General features: G+C 39.0%; 1 protein-coding gene across 1 annotated transcript; it reads right to left on the reverse strand.

The window, feature by feature from the left end:
- Positions 1–263: 263 nt before the first annotated feature.
- Positions 264–20,254, reverse strand: FAM98B (family with sequence similarity 98 member B). The gene is given in 11 exon segments (XM_030451609.1): positions 264–3,252; positions 3,499–3,763; positions 5,219–5,386; positions 7,679–7,795; positions 8,452–8,532; positions 15,061–15,239; positions 15,916–16,000; positions 16,002–16,034; positions 16,107–16,114; positions 19,192–19,340; positions 20,184–20,254. Coding segments are annotated over 11 exon segments (1,299 nt in total). The 5' UTR covers positions 20,222–20,254; the 3' UTR covers positions 264–3,076.
- Positions 20,255–27,832: the final 7,578 nt, after the last annotated feature.

A 27,832-nucleotide genomic window follows, 5' to 3' on the forward strand; every position in this document is an offset into this window, starting at 1 on the left:
CAGCAGTAATTGGAGGATATTTCCTTAGTTTACCTAAAGACAAAAGTAAAAATCAGATAGACCGATGTAATTTTTTAATTATGATAACATTTCACCATGATTCCTTAGTAATCCCAGGCAATGTAATAGGGATTTATTTGTGATGTGCCCTGTCTGTTGAAATTTTCCTACATTGTGATGTCAAGCATTCTCCATTTTGGCCAAAATATCTCTGCTATTTTTCATGATAACAAAAAGAGTTAGTGTCATCACTATTGTAAATCACACTGCACAATTGATGCAAGTAACTTCAAATACAGTACTTTATTCCTCAGTGTTTACAAGCTGTTAACACAAACATCTCTCTCAAATCCTGAAAACAATCCCCAACCTATTTTTAAACACTTGCTTGAACAAAACAATATTCAAGTAGATATTCACTAAATGTGAATAAACAGAAAAATGCTCACAAACATCTGTATGAAAATCTTCTACTTACAACAGAATTTTTGAAAATACTTTTTTCCAAGAAAAACATACAAAATTTAAGAGGTTTAAATCAATGACCTTCACAGTATTATTGCATCTTTTGACAAATTAAAAGCAAACATTCTGGTACAGAGGACAGAGAAGAATACCTCTATGAATTGTGGTGCTGCTTAAGTGAGTGTTCAACTACTGGCTTCACATTTTAGAAGTAAGAAAACATAAAATAGTCAGATCAAAAAAATGAAATCTCCAACCTATCTGAACTTCCATCTTTTGGATGTTCTACATAAATAAAGTTGAAATAAAATTTTGAAATAATTCAGCTGTTAGAATTACACATGGGTGGGCACATAGCTGGTTCCCTTGATGGTTTACTTTGTTCAGAACTGTCCTGTTTGCTACAAGCCGATGGTAAAAGCACCAAGGCACAACCACAATTAAAACAGTTCAACTAAACCAGTGCAGCTTCACATCTTCAGACTGGCAAAATCTTTGTGCAAATATAAGCTGTTTGATTTTCCTAGCTTAGTTCCTTGGTAAAAGTAAATGCTTCACTGTGATTTGGAAATTACTTGTAGAAAAAAATAACACTGGCATGAGAAAACACAATTTTAGATTAAGGCTCTGGTTAATAAAAACTCCATTCCTTTGCTGACCAACACTTCACCTCCATGGCCAGCAGTCTCACTTGTTCTGTCATCAATTTGTGAGCTATCCCAGAGCATTAGCAAAAAAACCCCAAAAAACAAAAAAACAAGCTGAAAAGCAAGAAAACCAGTACTATGGTCCCATGTGACCCACGAGGGTCTCTCCATAATGACTGCAGAGGTACACAACAGCTCAGGCCAGAAAAGAGTGTAGAAAAAAATCAGAAAAGGAACTATACTGGTAGCAGTTGGGTGAAGTGAAGCCATTATTTCAGGAGTTCACATCCAAGCCAAGCTGTTTAAACAAGGAAAACTCCTGCTCCTTTTTGTTAGGCCACTGATGGTAAGGGGGTATCTAGCATATCACAAGTACCATTCTCAAGCAGACTGATGAGAGAGGAAATAACAAGTAAGAGAGAAACTTTCAGTAGTTATCTCGATTAAAATTTCAAATGAGAAGGTTGGTAATTGCCAATTCTGACACAAGCAAGAGATAATAATTTGATTTTGAATGTAAAATAAAATCTTTAAAACAAATATGGCAGCAATAGGACAATCATGCAGAAAGAACTCAAAACTGTGGAAAATAAAGCCAAATCCTGAAGTTCGATCTGCAGTCAAGCCTGTAGCTACACACTCAATTATAGTGCTTCAAGGGCTCTGTGCTATGCAATCAACAGACACCCCCCAGGTTCATCAGATGCCTTCGCAATCTCTCTAATAACCTAACCATGATAAATGCTGACACTGAGTGTATACATCTCTCTGTTCTGCCTCTGTACTCAGGAGTAGCCTTACAGATAGATTTAAAGGATGCTGGACAAGAGAAACCATCTTCTGCAACTGACAGCTCTAAATATAATTCTTGTCTACATCTACTTACAACCATAAGTCTATGAAAGCTTAGTCCTAGAGTAACCCTGTCATGAAGCAGAAGCCACCCATACCATATCAAGACAGTTTCTTTTATCTTATCAGGCCAACTGGTTGGCAAAGTATGACAGAGATAAATAACTGAGGAAGGGTATCTGCTCTATGAGATGTCTCACTTGCTGCACCGTTGGTTATTCCCAAGCATCCCAAACACAATGCAAGTAGAGGAGGAAAAAAAGAATAATAAGAAAAATCTTAAGTTCTCTCTCAATAAGGTCATCTTATTCAACCTTTATATATTGAAAGAACTCTCACCAGACATGATGGTTTCAGAAGTATCCTGACCAATCTGATCTTAAAATATAAAACAGCAATAAAATGGAAAATAGGTAAAATGAAAATTGACATTACCAAAACACACCGTTACAGTACACACTCTGATCTTCAAATAGTCTCTGATTTATTAATGAACACAATAAACAATCTGACTTAATTAGTTTCTGTAGAGTATTAATTCAGAATGCTACTTTCATGTGAATTTGTAGAATAAAAAATTTAACTGACTAATTTTGACAAAAGCCTCAATGGATTTTACCATTTTCACATTAAAATTAATTTATATGCCCCACATGAAAACCAGGTAAAGATAAAAATCCTGCTGACAGTATTCAAGTCTTTTCAAAGTGTTTCTGTCCAATTCTTAGGCCTATTCTGTTTTTTCTACTCTGCATTTGAGAGCAAGCAGTGGCTATGCAACATGCAATAATTAGAGAGACCTGAATATTAAATAATGTATTTTTTGTTTGTTTAGAAAGGGTTTTATTCAGTTTTCTTAGGCTCATTTTAAATAAAACAACATATTAAAAAAACAAGCAGTACGAAAAACAAGGACTTTAGTAATTATATTTTAGTATAAAAATTCTGTTCAGTTAACTAAAAGAATTCAGTGACAATGGTTGGTCTAATGCAGTGATTCATATGGTCATATTTAATTCTTACCTAAACTCAAATTAACATATCTAAATTCCAGATACCAGTAAACACCACCACTGTATTTTATCAGCTACTTTGTTAATATTTACAGTATTTCAGTATCTTCGGTATCCTCCCCCACCTCTTCCACCATATGGATCACCATAGCCTCCCCTGCCACCATAACTTCCCCTGCTACCATAATCTCCCCTGCCCCCATAATTTCCCCTTCCACCATAATCTCCCCTGCTACCATAATCTTCCCTGCCACCATAATCTCCCCTACCATAATCTTCCCTGCCACCATAATCTCCTCTGCTACCATAATCTTCCCTGCCACCATAATCTCCCCTCCCACCATAATCTCCCCAACTACCATAATCTTCCCTCCCACCATAATCTCCTCTGCCACCATAATCTCCCCTGCCACTATAATCTTCTCTGCCACCATAATCTGCTCTCCTACCATAATCTCCCCTCCCACCATAATCTTCCCTCCCACCATAATCTCCCCTACTACCATAATCTGCCCTGCCACTATAATCTCCCCTGCCACCTTGGAAGCCACCTCCACCTCTTCCACCAGCTCTGAAACCCCCACCTCCAGGCCTAGCACCTCCTCCTCTACCTGCTCCTGTTCCTCCTCCTCCTCCACCTGCCCAGTTGCCTCTTCCCCCACCCCCACCTCCCCGGCCACCTCTTCCACCACCTTCTTGTCTTTTTTGCCAAGGAGGCATTTCGGGAGGAGGTGGTTCAATCTCAGTTGGTCTGCCCCCACGGTCAGGTACTCTCCCCATCAGAACCTATATGGAAAAATGGGTTGGTTTTAGTAATTCAAAGGACCCAGGGTTCTTCTCCTATGGACATGCTGCCTAATACATGCTGCCATGTAGTCTCTTTACAGAAAATATAGTCCCCTCAGTGACAGTTTGACAGTCTGACAGCAGAATTCCTATTTCCAGTCTTCATAACTTGCCACAACACAACAGAACTCTGAAAATCACCCCAGTTTGTCACCTGTAAAAATTGAAGTAACTGCAGCGAGCTAGGTCATATTACTTTTGTGAAATCTTTTGGAAGAAAACTACTTACATGTAATATATATTAATACATTACATATTAATACAGGTTTATATTCAGATAGAAAAAACTCGTCTGATGTGGCTCTTCTACTTAAATTTCAAAGTTCAATTTCAAACCTAATCAACTTGGAAAAAAAAACTGGCAAACCAATGTGCAACTCTAAAAGGAACAAGTTTGCCTTATATTAAGAAACTCCTGGAGCTCACTAGACAACTGAAATAGACAGTATATGTAACAGGCTGCAGCAGCACTTGCAAGAAAAGGGGGAAAGAAAGGGGATCTTCACTTTGGTGGCTACTAGTGTACTAGAAGGGAGACTGTACTGGACAAAGTTAAACAAAACATTAAGTTCAAGAAGAGGTATCCAAGCAAGTTCTTTTGGTTTTTTTTGATTTCCTAAATTCTCTGTGTGGTGAATGTTTACATACTCTGGTCAGTCCCAGCCACTGACCTCTCAAGAAAAATTCTCTGAGATCCTACAGTAAGTAAGAAATTTCAGAATCTTTGAGATCAAAACATATTAAAGAATATCTAAATGAGACATAGCCTTTAGAAATATCTGTAAATAAAGGATTAATAAAAACAGGCTTTGCCATGAGTTGAATGGTGAAATCAATGTCATTACTTGCAAGCTCCAGCTTTTACTGTACACAAGAAAGCAGTACTATGTTTATTTATTACTGCAGCCAGACCAAATTATTTTACTTTGTAGCACAGTAACACTTCCACTAAAAGCCTCTGTAATCTTTAATATACTGATAAATGCAGGATGCTAGTTTATGAACTGAACAACACAATGCTGGCAACAGGTAGCTCAGGAACTGATACCAGAAAGACTAACATGTATCCTTAACCTGAGGTGTGAAGTTCCACTGCACTCAAGAGGTCATTTACACAGACACACAAACACACCAGTGCACATGCTCACACAGACCCCCACCCTTGTTCCTTCTCATCTCAACTACTGTTTCATCCTGTTGCAAGAGCAACTGTGTAATAAGATAGGAAAGTTGCTGCAATGTTTACCAGAATGCTGCAAACCTTCCTTCCCTAAAGCACCAGGTATCTTGCAAAAGGAAATTAAATATATTAAGCAGAGTCTAACTCCAGAGTTACTTTTGATAGGTCTGTAAACTCTCATGTCTTTTTATCCCGTGCCAGAAATAAAAGGGTACCTTGTTGATTGCACAGACTGTATTTTCCCGGGTTGATCCACTGCTTGTTCTTATGATCTTGGATAAATCTTCTCGAGCAGCCAGAAGGTGAGCTAATGTGACAGTTGACTTTGGAGACAGTGCATAGCGCTTGGGCTGATAGATTCGTGCTATGTCATCTGTTTTTACCTAAAAATGTAATAGCAAACACAACTTAATTGCTAGGCATGAAACACACAAACACACTTACTGTAAAGTATGTCCTGGTCTCAGGAAGTTTCAGTCTCAACACAAGGGTGTAATGTCTGAAAATCTAGTTTATCTTTAAAAATATAGTGCTGGTTTTCACCAGTTCTCTTCATATTGATGAAGCTATTGTACAAAAAATGCAGCTGATTGTTTGATGTTGAAGCTTAGCATCATTAAAAAAGAAACTCTCCTATCAACTGGCATCAAACAGATTCTTTCCAGCATATCTAAAGGCTAAATTTTAAAGAGTCCAAACTGCTCTCTCAAGGCTTTACATAGCCGTGTTTCACAGATACTGCTAAATGTGATGAAAACAGAGTAGTGGGGTTCAAAGTAAGGTCAATTTGTGGAAAAAAATGTAAAATGTATCAAAGCAGCAAAACACTTGTGCATTAAAATGTGAATGAAAGGGGAAGAAAGGGAAGGGAATGAAAAGGGAAGAAAGTAAGATTTTTTTTCCCAAACACACAAAAAAAGCAAAATATATGCAGTGTCTGGGAACATCTAGAATGATCTTCAGAGAAAAAAAAAATTGACTTTGGATGGACCAGACAACAGATGCTGTTCTTTGACATGAATGTTTTGCCAGGCAATTACTACACCATTTATGGATCCATACCAGTATGCAAACTTATCCCTCCTGGGAACTGAACTAATTTATAAAAAACCAAACCCATCAAAAGCAAAGAAAAGCATCAATACCCATTTAAGGGTGCCTAAAAAAGGCAAGATAGCAAGCCTCTCAAATGAAAAAATGATGGCTAAATTATGCCAGCAAAACTTCAATCCCCAAGAAATTCTAAGAGAATTTATAAACAAATATTTCTACAAAAGAAATAGGTGTGTGTGTGTGTGAAATTAAAAATCATATGTAATTTTGAAATAGCACAGAACCTGGTTATGTCTGTTATCTCATACTATTTCACACCAACAACCTTTATAACGCAGGAAAATGAATCATCTATCATCATTAAAAATCTCTTTAAACTACTGTTCTATTTTGAAAGTATATTCACTGTTTTTCACAGTGTTTGAATGATATAACATCAAGTGACTAAAAACTTTAGTCTAAGTTAGTCATCAGTTCAACTACATTTTAGAAGATATTTGAATTTGCAAACATATTTGTATAGGTACAGCTATAAAGAAGTTATACATGAAGGGGCATCTGGTTTCTGTTAGCTAGATGTCCTCCTTTTCCCTTCTTGCAGCATAGCAACATTCATAAACCCTGCAGAAATTAAATAGGGAGCCATTCCAAAGCAGCACAGCAGGGTCTAGACTCGTGTTTTCCACTGATGGTCAGTGAGCTGCATTACACCAAGTCTGTCTGCACGAGTCAACAAAAAACTGTGACACCAGACTTGTAACAATTCTTCCTTTCAGTAAGATTTTGAAGTTTTAAGACTTATCTAAAGATTTCTACACAAAGCTTTGAAAGGGAAGTTGATCTTGTGTCTCATAAGCAAAAACATGTGCCTCCAGCATCCCACATGTAAATTCACTAATTTAAAACCTTTTGTATCTTATCTCCCTACTCTCTTGGATAGAAACACCACATATTGCACTGCTTAAATCATGACTATTTTTTAATACACAGAGTACTATCAAATAGCATGAATGAAATAATCACAATTAAATTTTTACCAGCAGAGAAAAATCCAGAAATGGTTTGGGATTTTTAGCCACCTGAGGGATTGCAAGTAAGTGCATCATTTTCTCAGACTATCTGCTATTCAAATAACCTGTTCAACTGACCATCCATTTCTTCAGTAACTTTGAATCCAAGTCAGGTAGCAGTCACTGTAATCTCACTGATTTTATGGGTAGTCACTCTTTGCACTACATCTACATTAAGGCTCAATGTTGGTCTTCCTCTTGCATCTGCATGAGAAACGCTGAGGTACCCTCTCAGTTTACTTGATCAAAGGGGGATGGCTATACGAAAGGAAAAGGGGAGATATGAGCTTTTTAAAGTGAGAAACCCCAACAAAGGATCCTAAAATTTTTAATTGTGAAGCTACAGTCACAAAGGAGGGACTGTGCCATCCAGTCAAATCCTTCCCCTTCCTCAATATTTAGAATTTAAATGTTACCACCCTGATGAGAAACTGCCGGAAAGAAGTCACTAGCAATGGAAGCATATTTATGGGGTGTGTGTATTCAGCAGGAAGACCCGGGAAATTGTAGCAGACTCCCACCTACAGGAAGCAAAAAATACAGCAAGTTTACCTTTGCTCTGTCAGACCAGCAGAAAGACTGAACTGTCACATCCAGCCTCTTCATTAACATACGCCTCCGACATTCATACTCACTCCGAAGAGCATCGTTGATTTTTTCCAATCTTTCCTGCAGTGTTAAAATAAAAAATCCAAAGACTCAAGTTATCAAGTTACAGAACTCAATTTAAAAGCTAATCCCATTCAGCAAATACGTTTATTCCCAGGATATAACTACAAACTACATAAAATTAAGGGTGCATCCATGTATGCACATACAAAATATTTTGAAAGTTAATAAATAGATGAATCAACACAAAATCTGTTTTGAAACATTGATTCTGGAACTATCTGAACAACATTATTAATATTTAGAAAGTAAATTTTATCATTAACATGTAACAATAGAAAAGTGACTGAAAAATGGACACAGACAGATGAAGCCATGTGCATTAATCATAGAATCATAGAATCCTAGGGGTTGGAAGGGACCTCGAAAGATCATCTAGTCCAACCCCCCCTGCCAGAGCAGGGCCACCTAGAGCACTTCTCATAGGAACGTGTCCAGGCGGGTTTTGAATGTCTCCAGTGAAGGAGACTCCACGACCCCCCTGGGCAGCCTGTTCCAGGGCTCTGTCACCCTTACAGTAAAAAAATTTTTTCGAATATTCAACTTGAACCTCCTATGCTCCAATTTACACCCATTACCCCTTGTCCTATCACTGGTCATTAATTTTGACCATCCTCTTAAAGCCAGAAAATAAATTGAGAGACTTTTTTTTTTACCACTTGGTCAGAATTCAGAGGTTTTGTTAGCAGTGACTTCCCCACGTGGTTGTTTTGGACTTTTGAGAGAATGTCCTTTATCTGAAACAAAACACATACTTCTTTTAGGAACACAAATGATATTTACAGTTATTACAGAACAAGTTGCTGCAATCAAAATCTGCTACTCACAAGATCAGATATAGCACATCAGTTTCAGCAGAGTCTTAAAAAAAGATACACACCTTCTAGCTTACTCTCCACTACAAAAAGATTTCCTGAACACTTTCACTACATCACCAACATCAAAACATTTTATGGCACATCACTTCTCCTAATTACATTAGAACAATATAAATATGGCAAGTTTATCAAGTACATGTAGGCAATCAGACTAGTTAAATTACTAATTTTACTTATTATCTAAGTCTTGTAGCAGCAACTAAGGAAATGTATCAATGGGAAGCTTGGAGTTCTGTTGCCAAATGCTAAACTCAGAAACAAAAATCTTGGTGATGGGTGCAGGAGATATGGCAGGCAGGCAGCCATTCTCACCACTTGTCTTCTAATCCTTTAACTGGTTCCATCTAACTTCATGCTTAAGACTCCTGCAGTCACTTCACACCAGCCTTGCTTATCCTTATTCCACTCGATTTTCCCTCAAAAGTTGAGGATGAAGCACACTCTCTGCCTTCCAAACTCCACTGCATTCTCTTTTTTATTACAACAAAACACCACCTCCTCTTCTTTAAGGAACTTCCTTTCTCATGAATATCCACAACAGTCATACATAACTTTCTAGCTCACTGATTTTTCAGCTGGAGTAGACTAAATGTTATTGTTCCTGCAAGTTTTGTACAGTCTGCTACATCTTCATTTGCTTTTGTAAATGACTATGGGGAACCACCTCAAACAAGACTAAAACTATTCTTTTACATGTCACAAGAAAGGACTAAAGTAGTGTATGATCTACAGGAAAACCTGTAGCTCAGCACAGCCATTAGACACATTTGCACAGATTGTAATACTTCATGTAGGCAAACAAGCATCTACATTAGATGTATCATAAAGGTAGGCTTTGAAACTCACTCTTCCAGTATTATCTTAGTTCATCTTGTAAGAGTTTTGAGCTCTACATGTTAGACATAACATCTCCAGTGATCTCTGTGAAAAAAATCTAGGAGACAGAAATTAAATTCTAGAGCAGCTAGTTAATTGATTTAAAAAAGCTACTTGAAAAGGAATACTTGATAAATCAATTCTCATATTTTTCCTTTGGTTTTGTGCATATACCAAGGAAAGAAACTGATCTCAAATTTTGTGTCAAAATCAAGGTGTGCATTTTGTTCTTTTTATATCACCTCTGGGCATCACTGTGGCAAGCTAAGAACACAATAACCCCCCCAAAACTCTTTAAGTAAAAGATGATGTGCAGTGAGCAAATTGTGGGAAAACAGTGTTTTGTCTCCAGGAGAAAAGACAACCTAGTAGTACCTGAAAATTGGCCATCTAGTTACTGTAATAATTCCTGCTATTATACTCCATCCACACAAAAAAAGAGGTTGCAATAAGAGGTAAAGTTCAATTCCACATACCCTACTAATCCCTAGACTCCTCCTTCTCTGCTAATTCTTGCTTCTTTGCAACATTTTATTTACAGTAAGCCCTCCCGGGTTCTCTGGTATCTTCCATATGTAACCAACTTGTTTTCATTTTAGTGAAACATGTAAATGCTGCCTCTCAATCTACTTCAAAATTCGAAGGTATCTAAGCACAAACTACACTTGAATTTAAACCAGTGTGAAGACTCAGATGCTAAAGTTAATAATCACCAGAACAATAAGGTCACTGTGACAGAGAGAGAGGAAGAAATAAGTAATTAGTATAGAAGAAGGAATAAATACCAGATGAATTAAAAATTCTGAAAGATGAGTGGTGTCTGACCAGGTACCATTAAGGTCATGAATACCTCAAAGGTTCTAATGAGTTGAAAGGAGGAGTGTCTATCAGAAAGAGACTGCCTGCTGGAAAAAAACAGTACAACAAAATAAAACAAATCTACAGTGTAGTTTACAGCCACAGAGTGAAAGAAAATCTGGGGACCAGTGATGCTGAGTACTATCTAGACAGCAGGCTTGTTGCAAGTTTGCAGCTGCAAGGGCAGCTGAGAGATAAACACGGCCCTGGGCTCCACAACTGTAAGGGTGAAATAAGCTGGGCTGCGTTACAGCTGCAGAATACATTGTCCAGCCTTGACTGATGACAGGGCCATGAGCACAAGAGCTTTGCCATACACTTGTCTGAGAGGGGACAAGAATGCAGTTGATGTGAGAATCTACACTGTAACACACATTCCTACACATGACAGTTGCCCTGAATTCAGAAGGATAAGGAGTTTAAAAAATACAAAACGACATCATCACCACCACAACCAAGAAAGAATACTGTATGTTGAAGTGAGAATAATATCAAAAGCAGTGCCCAGATGAAAAGAGCAGTGAAAACACAGAAATGTAAAAGAAATTATAACAGCCAAATAAGTTCTCACACACTTGGCTGTAAAAAGCAAACCAATTAATTTAAAGATATATGGAAAAGAAGTTATGTGGGTATTAAACATACTGTGTAATGAGTGACCTCGATAATATTAAATATTTATGGGAATGCTTTGGATGTTCAGACACCTTCTAAAAAACGTCTAAAACCAAAGCAGTTATTGGATTTGAGACAAAAATGTAGACTTCAAAATCTGGTGTATGCAAGCATAAAGTTACTCTATTGTTACCAAATAATGCATATTTTCATGTATTGAAAATTATATTTATATTCTGTTTTATAATTTTATATTTCTTTAAAAATATTTAGCTTACATTTACTACCACGTTCCATATATATATTTAATACCTTTGCCCTCTGTCAAAACAGAGCAATAATTTTTGTGTAATACCATTTACACAGATAAACATCATATATGCATCCCCAAGTTTTTTAAGATTTAAAAAAAAAACAAACCCAAAAAAACCCTGCCCTGGAGAGAGGTGTTATTTTATTTAGCTAAGTTAAACTATCAATACTTTGAGGAATGATCATTGTCTTAATTAGTCATAAGGTATATTGCATAACTACAGAAAGATCAGCTAAAATCTTAAGCACAAAATATTTTTAAACCATCCTCTGCCTCTCTTCATTTACCTGCAAACAATTTTAATCTCAGTACTCATCTAACTTTAACAGTATTTTTGTTTGACCTTTACCTGGTAAGCTTATTCTGGTAAACTCATTATTGACTTATTCCCTGCAGTGACATTCATACTTCATATACAGACAACATTCTGTCTGTAAAATTATTAAAACAATAACAGTTAAAAGAAACACACTAAAATAAGTATGAATAAATTTGAGTTGGTATTCCCAAATATTCTTAAAGATATTCTTCTCGTATTTCACTGAAATGGTATTTGGCTTAGTTTTGATTTAATTCCATAAGTAACTCTAGTTTCTGTCCATTCTCTACTATTAAGGGACTACTTTTCAAATACTAGAAAACAATAAATGAGGGTAAAATAATTAGATTAAAATTAATGTCTTCACATTAAGAAGTCTTTCAAATAAACACTATTAGAATGTCACTTTGTATTTAGGTGTGAAATTTACACTATGACTGGGAAAAAGCCACATGTGAACATGAGCTATAGAGCACAATACTTTTATGAATACTTTTATGAATCTTTGATCAATGTTCATGTAGAACTCACCAGGGTTTTGGTGCTAAATTTCAGAATGCATCCTGGAGTTACCCTTTGCACATATACTTTGACGGAACAGGATCTTAAAAAAACAACTAAAAATTATTAGTTTTTCAGTGCTATAGAATCAAACAACATTTATTTAGTGGCAGGAGGCTGTAATACTGTTAACTTATCTCTCATTCCCTTATGTGTGCTCATAACCACTATCCCAGTTTGTTTTAAGAGATGCAAATTTAAAAGGTACTTCCTATAATTGCGGATTTAAAGTTTGAGTTACAACAAAACTCACAGTTTTAATGAAAAAAGCAATCTTGATTTCATTCTATTCTTTTAAATACACTGACAAAATATTAAAAACAATCAATGTTCTTAATTTCCATACCAAAAGACAATGTGTGATCTGTACCTTGGTAGACTGCTGCTGCCACAGCCAAACTATTCTTCAGAACTACCTCTGACAGCTGCTGACAATGCTGAAGATGCTAGAGAGAGACAAAGAGCAGGCATTGCTGAAATGCTGCAGTGTATCTGCAGATTCAATAAAAATAATAGACAAGTATGTAAGTTTCTATTAAAAATTATATAGTGTAAGACTAAAATCATCAGCGTGTAGGTGTAGTATAAGACTAAAAATGTTTGGAAAGAACAAAAGTAAGAAAATATTTGGGAAAAGAAACTGATAATTGCAAGTGAATTTTTCTGAGAATCTAAAAAAAGTAAAAAACAGGACTTTGAAAAAATGTTCACAAAGCCAACGAATGTGAATTGGTGACACCACTTTTCTAATGTAGCAGCACCTATAAATGTAGGTGTCCAGTGCTGTACTGTATCAAAACAACTCTGAACCTGTCCTGTGTAAAGTAAGGAATGAAAAACATGGAAACATAGAGCAGAAATTCCACAACGTCTTCTGAGAGGTAGGAAAAAAATCCTGTGTTTGTAAGGGATGAAATGTGCAGAGAACAAATTATGTTATTAACTAGGAGTCACAGAAGATAAATGAACAAGTTTTGCCACCTTTCCACACTCTCAAATGAGTAGAAGTGGTATAACCACTGGGGAACTGGCAAACCTGCAAACAGAATCACAGAATTGTCACAGTTGGAAAAGAGCTCCAAGATGACTGCATCTTGAATATTCACCTTGAATAAAAAAAGTTATATATATATATATATATATATATCAGTATCTGTATCACCTACTAGAACATGTCTTGAAGTGCCTCATCTACATGGTTTTTAAATACCTCCAGCAACAGTGACTCCATCACCTCCCTGAACAGGCCATTCCCACACCTAAGCACTCCCTCAGTAGAGGATTTCTTCCTCTGATCTAGTCTAAACCTCTCTTTGCAAATTATTCCAGGCAGCATTATTGACAAAAAAACCCACAACTAACCAACATCAAAATAACCCAACCAACAAAGGCTTTAAAGATTCTGCTCATTTTGCTACTTACAAAACTGTAACAGTTTACATATACTGTAAGAGTAACACCCTACACACCAATTCAAGCCTGTGCTTCTCTCTGAAAAGACATCTTGGGACCTGCAAAAGGTGGCAGACACCTGGAGTCTAGTAATTCAAAGATAACTTTCTAGAATCTCTGTGTACTTGAAGGAAATGGCCCACAAGATCTGGTCTTGCTCTCCTGAAACTTTAGAACTGGAGTCCTAGCCCCTTAATATGGGACGAAACAAAATCTGTAGCTGTGCAGTGAAGAAAAGAAGGAAGCTCAAAAAGGCCACTGCCCATGGCTGCAGCCTGCAAAACCATATGGATGCAAAACCATATGGATGCAAACACAGATAATACCCACAGTGGGAGATCAGCACTAGAAAAGCTTCAATCAATTAGTTATTTCCTTGAACTCTTGAAATTCCAGTCCTCAGACAACAATGTTGGAACTGTTTGTCTTTTAAAAAATATTTAATGGGGAAAATGAATATAAAGATTTTGTTAGAACTAAATAGATGGAACACAATAGTGCAGGAATAAGCATTTTCACCATCTGCTTTTTATAAAGGAATCTATTAAAGGTTTCATCTTTTTACACTAAAGGTCTACAGATGTGAGAAAATACTGCAGATCTCAATGTCCAACTTCCCACTGTTTGATAAGAGGAGGAGGAAGAAAAAAAGAAACATAATAATATAAAACTTTTAAAGACTCAACAGTAGTCAGAGATTCATTCCAAGTATTTATCACATTTCTTAAAGGAGGTCTGTAACCCACTCTCTCCCTGAAGTACTAGGGAGAGATAGGGAGCAAAACTTTTAAGTGCCTGACAGACAAGATAAATTCCACCCCCAAAAATCTACTTACATTCTGCTGTGAGGAACTCAGATTAAGGACGACATGAGTGAAACAAGTCAGAAACTGGTGCAACACAACTTGAAGAACTATCATGTTTAAACTAAGGTTTAAGTTACTAAGTGGCTATTGGTTATTCAGGCATTTTCACCCTCTTCTGCAACTAAGCACTAATATATCAATACTCACACTTAAAAACCTCATGAACTAAACCAAAATAATTATGTCTTGGATATTAAATTTAAATACATCCTAGAAATGGTGCCATCAATTACCCAAAGTCTTCCCCTTACATTTAATGGATAACAGGAAAACTATGTTACTTCAACTCATACCTTAAATTTGCATGGCAAAGTATGCCTCATCATATGCATCAAATTCTCAGGGAAATGCTGGATTCCTTCACCACAGCATTAAAAAGGTTTTACTTAAACATTAAGCTGGCTTTCAGAATAAAAATTCCTTTGCACTTGTCAGATGGGTCTCTTATGGATTAGACAGTTAAGATGAATGCTTACAGAGATAATGCTGACAGTTAAACAGGAGAGAGAACACAAAGAAGCCCAAACCTTTTGTTCCACACTGGTTAACAAGCAAGGAATATCAGTAGATGAGGAGTTTGGCAGGCCCAGTGCATCACAAATAGCTTGCACTTCCTGATAAATTTCGTTGTGCTTTTCCAAATGCGAGTTTTTCACTTTCTTGCTCTGCAGTATCTTTAAAGCCTGAAGTTCTGTACTTAGAAATACTAAAGAGAAAATGTAATTACATTTAGAGACACTTGAATGTTATTTCTGCATCCACATTCTCAATACAAATACAATATTTACATTTATAAGACCATGACAAAAGGAAGACTCACTCTCAGTTGTCTCCTTTACAGGTCAGTATCAGTTTCCCATTCCTTATCTAAACTCTTGCCTGACTTCAGTCTATACATCTTACCTTACTACTTAATCTGCTTCCATTACCAGTTCCTTGGCTACTTTCACATCACACTGGTTCCTGATGCTACTCCTTTGTTCAACCTCTGCTTAAACCCAGATTTTGCTCCTCTCAAGGCAGCTTTTAGCATCTTCAAATCATGTTGTGTTTTCTTGTAAGCTGTGCAGAATATCTCACAAATATGGAAATCAAAGTCGCAGCTGCAGCTAAACTTGAACTGGATCAAGAGAAGGGTCAAGAGGCCTCACCAGATTGAATCATACTTCACCAAAAAAATTCAGTTTCTACTCAAATGGTTTTCAAATAGTTCTTTCTGTTTTTCCAACTTTCTGCACAAGTGAACTCAAGCATGCTCATCTAGGTTGTCATGACAGTACACATTATTTAAATACACAAAATAAAAATGTACTGTAAATTGTACAACAGCAATAAAGCATAGATGTAAAATACTGTGTTTTAAATGAAAAAAGTGAACTTACAGAGGAGTTTAAGACAATCTTCTTTCTCTTTTAATCTGTCCTTAATGTCTCCAGATATAAGTGATGAATATGGACAAGCCATTTCTTCTCAGAAAGCCACTGATCTCAAGCTGGAAGCTCTCATATATCTTTATCACCTACAGGAATAAGTAAATACAAAGCTAATGGTTTTTTTACAGAAACCGATCAACCTGTAAATCTATTTTCTTTACTAATACATTGGAATCACAGGCTTCAATAGCCCAGACAAAGATTTACCACCTAACACCTAGTAACATTTTTTCTTTCTTATTTTAATAAGTCCTACATACAAGCAGACAAGCCTTCTAATAGCTACTTGCAATACTGTACTCAAACCTTTGAACGAGGTGATCTACAGCAGTCTTTGAAGACAGGAATGCAAATGAACATCCCTAGGAAATTAACAGCTCATGTCACAAACCAGCAGATCAATGTAACCTCACTTTCTGATGAACAAGTTACAGGAGTCAGGAGCCATTTATTTTAAATTGGTTCATAGCATCACAGAATCTGCCCGAGCTAGAAAGGACCATCAGGATCATCAGGTCCAAGTCCTGTCCCTGTGTGGAGCACCCCAAGAATCACACCATGTGCTTGAGAGCATCATCCAAACACTTCTTGACTCAGGCAGGCTTGGTGCCACAACTACTTCCCTGGGGAGCTTTTTTCACTGGCTTTAACTGCCCTCTGGGTGAAAAACTTTTTCCTTATATCAAACCTGAAGTTCCCCAGCACATATTCCTACTATTGCCTCGGGTCTATCAGCAGACACCAGAGAAATGCTGCCATGAGGTCTCTCCTCACTCTTCTCCAGGCTGAACAGACCAAGTGCCTTTAGCTGCTCCTCAGACTGCTTTTTCTCTAAACCCTTCACCAACCTCGTAGCCCTCCCCTCTGGACACTCTCCGGTAGCTCTGTGTCCTTTTTGTACTGTGCCACCCAAAACTGCACACAGTACTCAAGATGGGGCTGAACCAGTGCAGAATAAAGTGGGACAATCACCTGACTTGATGATTCTATGTGTGTCATCTGCAAACCTAATTAGTAAGCCCTCAAGTCCTGCATGTAAGTAATTTATGAATATATTAAAATGAACTGGCCCTAAAATGGATCCCTCTGGAACCCTGCTAATGACTGGCCACCAGCCTGAGGTGATCCCATTTACTATGACCCTTTGAGCTCAACCCATCAGCCAATTGGTCACCCATCACACTATGTGTTTGTCCAGCTGGATGCAAGGGTACTGTGAGAGACAGTATCAAAGGCCTTTCTGAAATCTGGAAAGATTACATCAACTGACTTCCCTTGGTCAATTAGGTGGGTTACTTTGTCATAGAAAGAGATCAAGTTCATTAAGCAGGACCTTCCCTTAATGAACCCATGCTGTCTGCGACCAATGACTGTGCTGGTTTTTAAGTGTTTTTCAGTAACTCCCAGAATAATCTCCACAATCTTACCAGGCACTGAGGTGAGACTAACAGGCCTGTAGTTACCAGGGTCATCCCTGCTGCCCTTCTTGAAGACAAGGACAACATTAGTCAACTTCTAGTCAACTGGTACCTCTCCAGATTCCCAAGAGCATTGAAAAATCATTGAGAGAGGTTCTACTGTGACCTCACTAGCTCTTTAAGTACCCCTGGATGAAGCCCATCAGGCCCTATCGACTTATAAGGATCCATCTGGAGCAGCAAATCCCACACAAGTTCAGGGCTGATTGGGAGATTATTATATTATTGTTTGCACACTCATGGTTCACTAGCCCAGGGCTCTGGGGATGCTCAAGCTCATCATCAGTGTTGAAGACAGACATGAAGAAAGCATTAAACATCCCTGCTTTGTCTATATCCCTATTAATGAGGTGCACATGATCATCAAGTAATGGACCAACGTTGTTTCTGGCCTGCCTTTTGCTGATAACAAATTTAAGAAAGCCTTTTTTTTTTAATTCCTCACAGTGCAGGCCAGCTTCAACTCTAGCTGAGCTTTAGCTGCATGGATTTCTGTCCCTACAGTGGTGAACAGCATCCTTACAGCCTGCCCCATGTTGTCTGAACTTCTTCCACTGGCCATACACCTTCCTTTTGCAACCTTAGTTCTAGCAGACAGATCACCTCCACTCAGCCAGGGTGGCTTTCTACCTTGCCTGCCTTGACTTCTGGCATTTTGGAATCACCCTGGTTCTGTGCTCTTAGGAGGTGGTGCTTAAAAAGTGACCAGCCTGCTGGAGCCCAGCACCCTGAAAAGCTTTTTCCCCAGGAGGCCTTACCAAGCAGTTCCTTGAGCAACCTGAGCTCTGCTTTCCTTATGTCCAGAGCTGAGGTCTTACTGTCAGCTTTCCTCCTACTACCACATGTTAAACTTGATTTGTTTCGTGGTCAGTGTGTGTAGGGAACAACATAAGGAAGTCTGCTAATCACCAAAGGAGTGGGTGTGAGCCACTACACCTGTGCCCAGTTGGAGGCAGGCCCCACGGAGCATGCGCGAGGCCGTGGACCAATAAATAGTGAGTCTCACATCCACCGGGGAGCTCTCTCCAGAGCTAGCTTCGAGCGTGGCTGGTTGCGTCCTCAGCAGCAGGCTAATCTCGCAGCAACTCTACGTTAGGCTACATCGCTCAGCTATCCAGCCCGGCGACGCCAACCTCGCTCTCCTCCCGCTACAAGTGTGGCCAAGGCAGCCTCCAACCAGCACTTTACCCACAAGACCCTCTGTTTACAAGCAACAAACCAAGAAAGGCACCTTTCCTGGTTGGTTCATTCAACACCTGTACCATAAATTTATCATCCAGATGGTGTAAGAATCTTTGGTTTAGGGAAAATATAAGCAATATAAAATCTCCTCAAAAAAGAATCAGAAAGACAGTGCTAACAAGCAGCTCACACAGCACTGAATGTAACACTGCACTAGACCAACCAGCTGAAATACCAGGCATGGAATTTAAGTCATAAAAATAAGATTACACATAACTACCCACTCACAGAATGTATTCATGTACTTTTTATATTTATACAGTTCTAAAGAAACCCCAAACAAAACCCAAACCACCTTTTTTTTTTCTCTTTGAAAGAATCCTCACAAGATAATCCTTAACCAAAGAGTCACATACACACAAATAACAATCTCCATTTGGCTACTTTTCACCTATCTTCTAAGCTAACATTTAAGTAATTTTGCTATGAAGAAAGCATTAAACAATATGAATCTAAATCCACTGAACAAACACTAAACTGCTTTAACAAATTAACATTTACATACCATCTGCTAAAGTGATGCTTTCTTCCATGTTGGAAAGTGACTTTATTTGGGAACCTAACCAAACACAAAGCTCAAAAAATTCTGGTGAAGACAATCCATTTTCTGCTGCTTTCTTCAGAGCTTCCTCCTCCAGCAGGGGACCCGTGTACCTGCACAGAGAGAGTAACACTACAGATAAGAAGTAGGGTTTATGTAAAATACACACATTTAAAAATAATTTTACTACAAGCTGGTTAGTAACTACACTGACAGAAATTAATCTTTGTAAGCTACTTTCGCCAACAAATATTTTGGACTTCTTTTAAACACCAAAAAACGTGTGGTAATTTTTAAACAAAATGGTTTGTCAGAAACCAGGAGGCAGGCATTTTCAGGCACCACATGTGCACCGGAACACAGTCTCACACCTTCAATACATGCTGAAGGAACCCGAGTCAAACAGATTTCCTTCCAGCATTACCAACTCACTGCCCTAGAGGACGGCCAGTAAGACAACTAAAAATTAAACTAAATTTTACAGAATTTCTGCCAGTGGCAGAGGTGCTGCCCAGCCACACTCCCTCCTTGCACAAGCCCCCCCCAGCCCCCCGGGCCCGGTCTCCCAGCGGTCGCCCCGGAATGGCTGAGTACCCCATAGAACCCTCTGCACACCGAGAAACCCCCACGCAGCCGCGCATCCTTCCCTCTTCCCCCCCCCCCATTCCCAGGACAAGCCCAAGACAGAGGCCGTGACCCCGCTCCCGGGCGAGCCAAGCGGCCCAGCCCCGACACCCGCCGAGCCTCCGCTCGACACCCCCAGAAACGAGGGCTCAGACCCCACCTCCCCCCCTCCCCGCCGCTGCCGCCGCTCCCGCTCCGTTCCCCTCCCCCTTCCGCCCGGCCTGCCGCCCGCAGACAAGGAGCCCCGCTCCGCACACGTCCGGATAACGCGGCGGCGGCTGCGGGCTCCCCCTCGACCTGTGATGAGGGAGCCGCTGCTTCTCCCCGATTACCCCAAAGCCTCCAAGGCGTCCAAGATGTCGCACTCCATCTCCGGGCCGGCCGCCACTCCTTCATGCCGCTCCGCCGCGCCGCGCGGTGCCCTCCTCAAACCGCCCCGCCGCAACCTGCGCCCGCCACTGCGTTCCGCCGTAACGGGGCCCCGCGTCCGGCGGGAGGCCCCGGGCTGTCCCTGTGCACTCTTGCCGATGGCTGCCACCGGTGCCCGTTTGCCAACCGTGTAGGACATATCAGGAGACGGCTTTATGTGTAGGCCGGTCCTTGCCTTCCTCACATGCTGAGGAGCCTCTCAGCTCTCCCCCTTCCGTGGTGCGGCTGCTCCCGCCGCCCTGCCAGCACAGGGGACCAGGTTCTAGAGCCTGGGTCAGCTTAAAAATCCATCCCGTTTGTGATACACGTTAATGAATTAGGAAATCGGGATTTGGTGGCGGGTTGTGGGTGCCAGCTATAAGCACGACGATCGCCCTTGCCAGAGGAATAGGGGTTTCCATATGGATGAAGGGCTTGGGACAGCTCTGTAGCCGTGTGGGGCTGCAGGGAGTGGGAGGACCCGCTGGGCCTCCGGGCAGCCCGCTCCTCAGCCCCGGCACCTGCGGGGATTTCATTTCAATGCTGTCAGACCCGTTGATTTCAAAACTAAAAGGAAGGTCTCCCAAAACAATGGCTTTAACTTTTTTTGTTGTTGTTTTTTTAGGTGACTGTGTTCTAATTCCAAGCTTTCTTTTAATGACAGCAATGTTGAGAGAGATGTAATCTAGTGCCAGCTTTTTTTTTTTTTTTTTGTCTGTTTGGTCCCAAACTATTGTTTTATCCCTCACTCACAGCCACTTCAGGTGAAGCATCATCCCCCTGATTTCCTCTGAAACGATATTGCTGCATTGATAGAATCAGACAATGTTAGGGTTTGGAAGGGGCCTCTAGAGATCATTTAGTCCAAGTTCCCTGCCAAAGCAGCATCACCGAGGGCAGGAACACATCCAGGCAGGTTTTGAAAGTCTCCAGAAAGTCTCCAGGCTCTGGACAGCCTGTTCCAGTGCTCTGTCCCCCTCATAGTAATGAAGTTTCTCCTCATGTGCAAGTGGAATAATGTCCTGTGTTCATCAGCACCTTAGAGTTATTAATTTCATCTTGCTGAACTGTAGACTCCTGTCTTTCCTATTAACTAGAAGAAAAATCTGCTTGTGTTTTGTGGTTTCTTTAAATGTGTATGTTTTGGGTTTTTTACCATTGTTGTCTTCTTATATGAACCTTCAGAAAATCCAGCAGCTGTATCAGTGATGAGGACCTCTAAAAGCATGCAATCAGATGGAAGTGTTTGAAACACACGTATTCTTAATGAGTGAACTCTCTAAAATCTTTGAAGCAACTAGCCTTGAAGTATTCCATTTAGCAGAATATGTGGCTTTATTGAGTACTAAGCTTTTAAAAAAATGGAAATCAGGACAGCCATGACATCCTCACACTAAGAGACAGAAATCTAGAAATTAAAACCATGAATTATGCCAGTCAGTGAAAAGAAGAGCATTTTATAGTCTGATAGGCTTATGTCAATCATATGTTGTACATCTGTTCCAGTAGCTCAGCAGTCTTTTTCACAACTCTCAACTATGTCTCGCTCTATATGACAGAGCTTTAAGAGGATTTTTGTTTCAAATGGGTTAACAATAATTTCTCTAAATGAAGGGCATACATCTGAGAGCAGAGATTCTGAAAATAAGAACTCTTACTCCTGTTTAAACAACATTAATGTTGAATTATTCAAGTGTCCAATTAATAGTGAGAGAACAAGATATGCAGTTGCTTTGTTCTTCTCATGTGCAGTACAGGAATAAAAAAAATTAACTCAAGTGAGGAGGAGACAGACTGTTTGAATGCAGTAAAAGTAAAAATAATTTGTATTACCAAGAAAAGGTGAGAAGACAACTGTTGACCACTAGAGGGGATCATAGGAGCGGTAAAGGAATGGAGCCCGTGTGCTACGTAATAAATGCTTTTTGCCTTCGTGCAATATGCTGTGTGTTCACAGTTGAGAAATTACTGAGAAAAAACAGCACTTTATGTGCAATATAAGAATCTTACATTAATTGAGTTTAAAATAGATCACTAACAGGTTTAATAGTTAAAGTGGAGTAACTTTTTTACACAGATTTTATCAGTTTAATATAGGTTAAACTTGATCAGCTTCCATCTGTAAAAAAGTACTAGCCATTCTTTTAACCTAATAAAAATAGGCATCATTTTTCTGACATTTAAACAAAAGGTTAACTTGCTTTTAATCCTTTTATAAACTCCTTAAGGCTGAGGAGTACCGACCTCAGGCAGTGTCAACTCTACTCATCATTGTGGAACGGGACTGCAAATTAAAATTGCTCTTTATATAAATGATATCATTCTTGCAAATAAAGTAGGTGTGAATGGTATTAACTTCACTGAACCTGAATAGATTTGTACTAGCTACAAGAATCCTGCCCATCAATTTTAGGGCACCCCAACTGAAATTGAAGGTGATGTCCCATCATAAACATTTGATTTAGAATCACCCAACATCTCCCAGACCAAACCAAGCCACCTGAAGTTGTGACATCAGAGTTTTCACTCCAAAATTAATTATTCTGAGAAAATGTGCACAGTTATAAATTCTGCAGAATGAAAATGTCTGTTTCTTGCAAATGAACTGCTCTCTGAGTACCCTCTCAGGGCACATGTCTCTGCATAGATGGTAGGGAAGAGGTCAGAACCAGGCAGTCATCAACAGCTTGCAAGGTCACTGCAACATACTGTCTAGTCCTCTTTTCCCAGTACATGTCTAAGGAAACAGTAGCTCTTCATTGTCCTTGAGTTGCAGTAAAATGAAGGTGGCACAGTCTAACTCTGCAATGTTACAGAGTTAATTGCAGATGGCTGAATTTACTGAGATTGTCATTTAAAAGAAGTAGGTGGGGGGGGCCTAAACATTTCAGTGAGATGTGCTCATACATGTTTTTGTTTTGGTTTTTTTCCTAGTGGTACATTAGAAAAAGTGTTATGACCATTGAAAGACCCTGGAATTCTTTTTGCTTTAGTGGAGTCTCCCATTGAGTGTATTTGTGCATAAAAATGTAGAAAGGGTGTTGACCATAAGTGGCTTTACAAAAGGGGAAGCTGAGTGACTCATGGAATTGCCTGCACCTTTCATCTCTGTCAGGGGACTCCATTTAATGTCTTCTCACTACCAAGATAGTCATTACACCATGAGAATTATTTGCTTCTGGAGTTTCTCACGGATTTTTTTAAAGAGAAAGTGCGATGATGATTTAGTCTGTAGGAGTCCAGTGAATATTTGTTTGCAGAAGAGTCTGCTGAGTACTGGTTGTAATTTTATGGACATTATTACATTATGAATGATACCGAAGCCTCAACCTTGTGCAACATATTAAGTGAGCACAAAAAGACAGACCTGCAGAAAGTCTGGCCCCCGCTACAACAAATGTTCAGCCTGGCAGAACAAAGCAATGAATATTCCAAGTTCATATTTCTCATTCTTTTAAAAATAAACTGTGCCCATTTTGCTCTTCAGACCATATGGTATGAATCATTTCAGTGAAGCATTCATCACATCATGATTTACACTGACATTATTTCTTAGAAGTTAAGTGGTGGGGCTTTGCTGTGAGGAGCTCCATGCATCACAGCCATTATCTGTTCTCTTTCACTCGTTCCACTGAAAGGTAACTATTCATCTCCGCTCAAAACTAGACTTATGAGTGTGAAAAACCAAGCACAAAGTGTTCCTACTTCTAGGGTTTTTTGGTTGAAAATTAACCTCCTCATAAATGTACACAAACTTATTTTAAGCTTTTATACTCGTGTTATGTAGCTGAAGGTGCCTGTTGGACACTGAACTCTGTTTTCATTTTAAGAATACAATACAGCAATTTAATTAAAATATGCTGAATATTTGAATGGTGAAGAAGGTATGTGACCAGGTGTTTGAGTTTCCTGAGAGGAATTCTCTCAGGCCAGAAACCTGCTATGAGCCCCCACAACCCATGGCAATAGCACTGGGAGGCTGCGTATTTCTCCAGGTGCAAGGGCACCACAGGAATTATGCTATGGTCTCCATAGGGAAACCAGGCATATAGATTTGCAAAAGCTCCTTCTTTCAGCTCACAACTCTGATTTTTTTTTTATCACTTGCTTCCTCATTCCGTGAATTTGCCACAGTTAAGTGAATTTCCTGTGCTTTTCTCTCTTAGCTTCTTTCTGATGAGAAGAGAAATTGAAGAAAGGTAGATCCTTTGCTTATAGTCAGACAAAAGGATTTCTCTTTCTGTCACGTATGCTGTGTGACTTTGGGAGACCACTTAAAGCTCTTTGTACTTCAGGTGTAAAAACTGTGATCTGGGTACTTAAGACTGTAGACCAGCACTTAATAATTGAAAAATTACTATTATTATTATTATTATAAAAATTGTTATTAATAACAACAACAGCAATAATACTCTCCTCAACTGATAAAAAGTAAAGCATCAGGATACCTGTCCTAGTTAAAATAAGACAGGAATCATGTGGTACTGTTAAATGATGGGAATATGTTACTTGTAAAAAAAAAAAAACAAAACACAAATCAAAACACCATAAAGTGGCAAATGTTGGGTCTTGAATGTAGAGCTGAGACTTTCAAAGTATGAGACATCCGTTCCACTGGGGCTTGACTCAGAAGTCATACTTCACAATTTGTAGCAAAACTGGATTCTCTAACATATTGGAATAAAGTTGTTGGTTTTTGTTTTTTTTTTTTTTTATAAGCCTCCATCTGTTAAATCAGCAAGTTGGCTTGGTCTGATCATGCTTGCTGTTTTAATAAATAGCCAGCATCATTTTTCAAGCCACAGCTTTCAAATTAGTTTGCAGGATTTCAACTTGCAGTAGTTGTGGGCAGTCCTGAAAGGTTTACATAGCTTTGTGTGTTTGGAGAAGGCTGCACCACAAAGAGGGCTGAACCTGGCAGCCCCTGGCCTTGGAAGAAAGGCACTTCGGTGCCATTTAGGAAGCGTGGGCTGAGAAGTGACCTCAGGATAGCCACTTCCTTGACTAATGGCATTGCAAATGAGATGTAATTGGTCTCCAACAGGAAGGGAGTGAACCGCTGAAGTCCGAAAGCAACTCCCTGTCTGGAAGGTGTGTTTGCCACTGGAAAAAAAAAAAGCTGCTCTGTTAGCCTGAGAAAATAGACTGAAGGAATATTTGGCTTTTTGTTGTGTGTGGGGGTTGTTTGGTGTTTTTCGTTTGGTGTTTTTTGTTTGGTGGGGCTTTTTGTTGTTGTTTTGGGGGAGTTTGGGGATTTTTTGTTTTTTTTTTACAGCACAATGGAAAATGTCAACAAAAAAGAGTGCATGACATGCAATTCTTGCTTTTCCATCTCTAAAAGAAGACCCACTTCTAATTTAAAAGCTTCAGTAGTGCTACACAAGCAGTTTTCAGGGAACCTGGTAATGGAAAGGCTTCAACAAGCAAGATTAGAACCCAAGGAGTGGTTACAATTATACAAATTTCTAGGTAGGAAATGAAGGCACAAATAAAAATGTGACCTGCATGTAAATCAGCATAAACCTGTGATTCTGAAACTGTAAACAGGCTCCATAACTCTAAGTTGGAAAGTTAATGATGACATATTGATAATGGGTACTTACTGATCATCATTTTGGGAGGGAAGAGCTAATGAACTAACTGACTAATATTTATCCCAGCCCCTCAGTACTGCCAAATTGCTTCTCCTTTCTAATCACTGTGTAAGAGAATAGTGAAAATTAATTCAATATTCTAAATGGTTTTCTCTGGACAATAGACATCAAATTAATAACCTGGTGTACTTATGCTCATTAAAAAGGAATACTGCCAGAATTTGTGGATAACATGTCTGAAAGAATCTAAAGAGGAGAAAAGCAACAGGAGGGGCTGGGAGAGAGTGGGAGAAGGGACATTTAGGGTGTGTATCTATATATAGATAAATACACATTTTAAAAATCACTTTATGTATGAGTATTAAAGGTTAAAGCAAAGCATCCATAAAGATGAATGCTTATGATCCAGAGTAAAGCATTCAAAAAGCTATCAGAGAGATATCACAGTGGCAGGGGTATTAAAAAAAAGTATTAAAATAATTACAAGTATTAACAGCTAAAAAGATACACTTGCTAGAAAGAGTGAGCATGCTTGCTTTATGCCTCTTCTTACCTCTCTAGTCCTGAGTGCAAGGAGTATCCAAAATAAGAAGTGGTGAGGATCTGGATGCTGGGCTCCAACCCACACCATTATAGGTTTTCGTACAAGGCAACAGAAAAAAAAAAATTAAAAAAAAATTGTACAGTCTGAGTCTGCTGTATCTTCTCCATCTTTTCTGTTCCTACGTCCAATCCCATCAGTTTCTCATGCATACTTTTCTGAGATGTTTAGTCCAGACTTTCTCTTCCCCATCTCAGTCTTGTCCTAGTTCCCTGCATGAATTTCAAGAGACTGCAAAGCATAAGAAGTGCTAAAGGTTCAGTGAAATGGTGCTTAAATATCTGATCTACATGAAGCAGCTGAGCCAAATGGTTGAAGTAACAAAAAAACGAGTAAGTGGAAAGAGCATGAAACATTTGAGCCCACATGACTGAAGTCTGACAACGTAAGAAACAATTTAAAAATGGATGGTGTGGCCTTTAATGCATACAATAGTCTTCTCATGGAATATTTAATACAGATACACATCCATGCACACATACATATTACATGTGTGTGGATGTTAAGCAGGTCACTAGGTCACTAACTTACATTTGAGACTGGGGGTAGGTTTTGGCTCTGAGGCTCTCTCTTTCAAATGATTCACCAGTGTACTGCTTTTGTAAAAAGTTCTTAACCTAATTCTACTGTTAATTTTTAGAAAGTTTATCTTGCTTTGCCTTGAACTGTAGACCTTTATTTTTTTAATAGTAACTCAGCCTTTTGGTTTTCTTTTACCCCTTTCACCCCCTCTGCTGCTATTCCTTGAGAACTGTGGGTGGCCAGTGAAGCATTCAACATCACATGATGTCACTTAGCAACCTGATGTTCATAAATAGCAGCAATCATTTTTGTAAATGGCTATTTTTCCCCATCAGGAAAAATGCTTAGACCCAGTCCATTCTGACAGTGCCAAATTCTTCCTCTGACTTTGCAGCGTCTTTCTTCCTAAAGCTTTCCTTTTGGGGGGTCTGATTCCAAATGGTAACATCATGGCTGATGCTCTTGGAAGGCTTCTAAAATGTTTCTGAACTTACTATAAAGATACAATGACAATAATTGTTAGCACCCTTGAAGCTCTTTAAGAAGTCTCCTCCCCTTTCCCCTAATGATTGTATGTATCTCAGATGACCTCAACATACTGTTGCTGAGATGAAATCAGAAGGGTCATCCACAAATTCCTTTTTATTTTTTTTAAAAAATGCCTTTGGGGAATACTCAGGAAGCTCAGAAATTTTTCAGTTCTCTCAGAAAGAATCTGGCAGAACTTTTGTGCATCATCTTAATATTAGTATAATCCTTTAAAATATTTGCTATGCTGAGAAGGACTGCCTTTGTTACATGACAGACTTTTGCCAACAGCATACCTTCACGTGAGTTTTTAAGACAGAAACCATAA

This window comes from Calypte anna, chromosome 5A (genome assembly GCF_003957555.1).
Source record: "Calypte anna isolate BGI_N300 chromosome 5A, bCalAnn1_v1.p, whole genome shotgun sequence".
Lineage (NCBI taxonomy): Eukaryota > Metazoa > Chordata > Aves > Apodiformes > Trochilidae > Calypte > Calypte anna.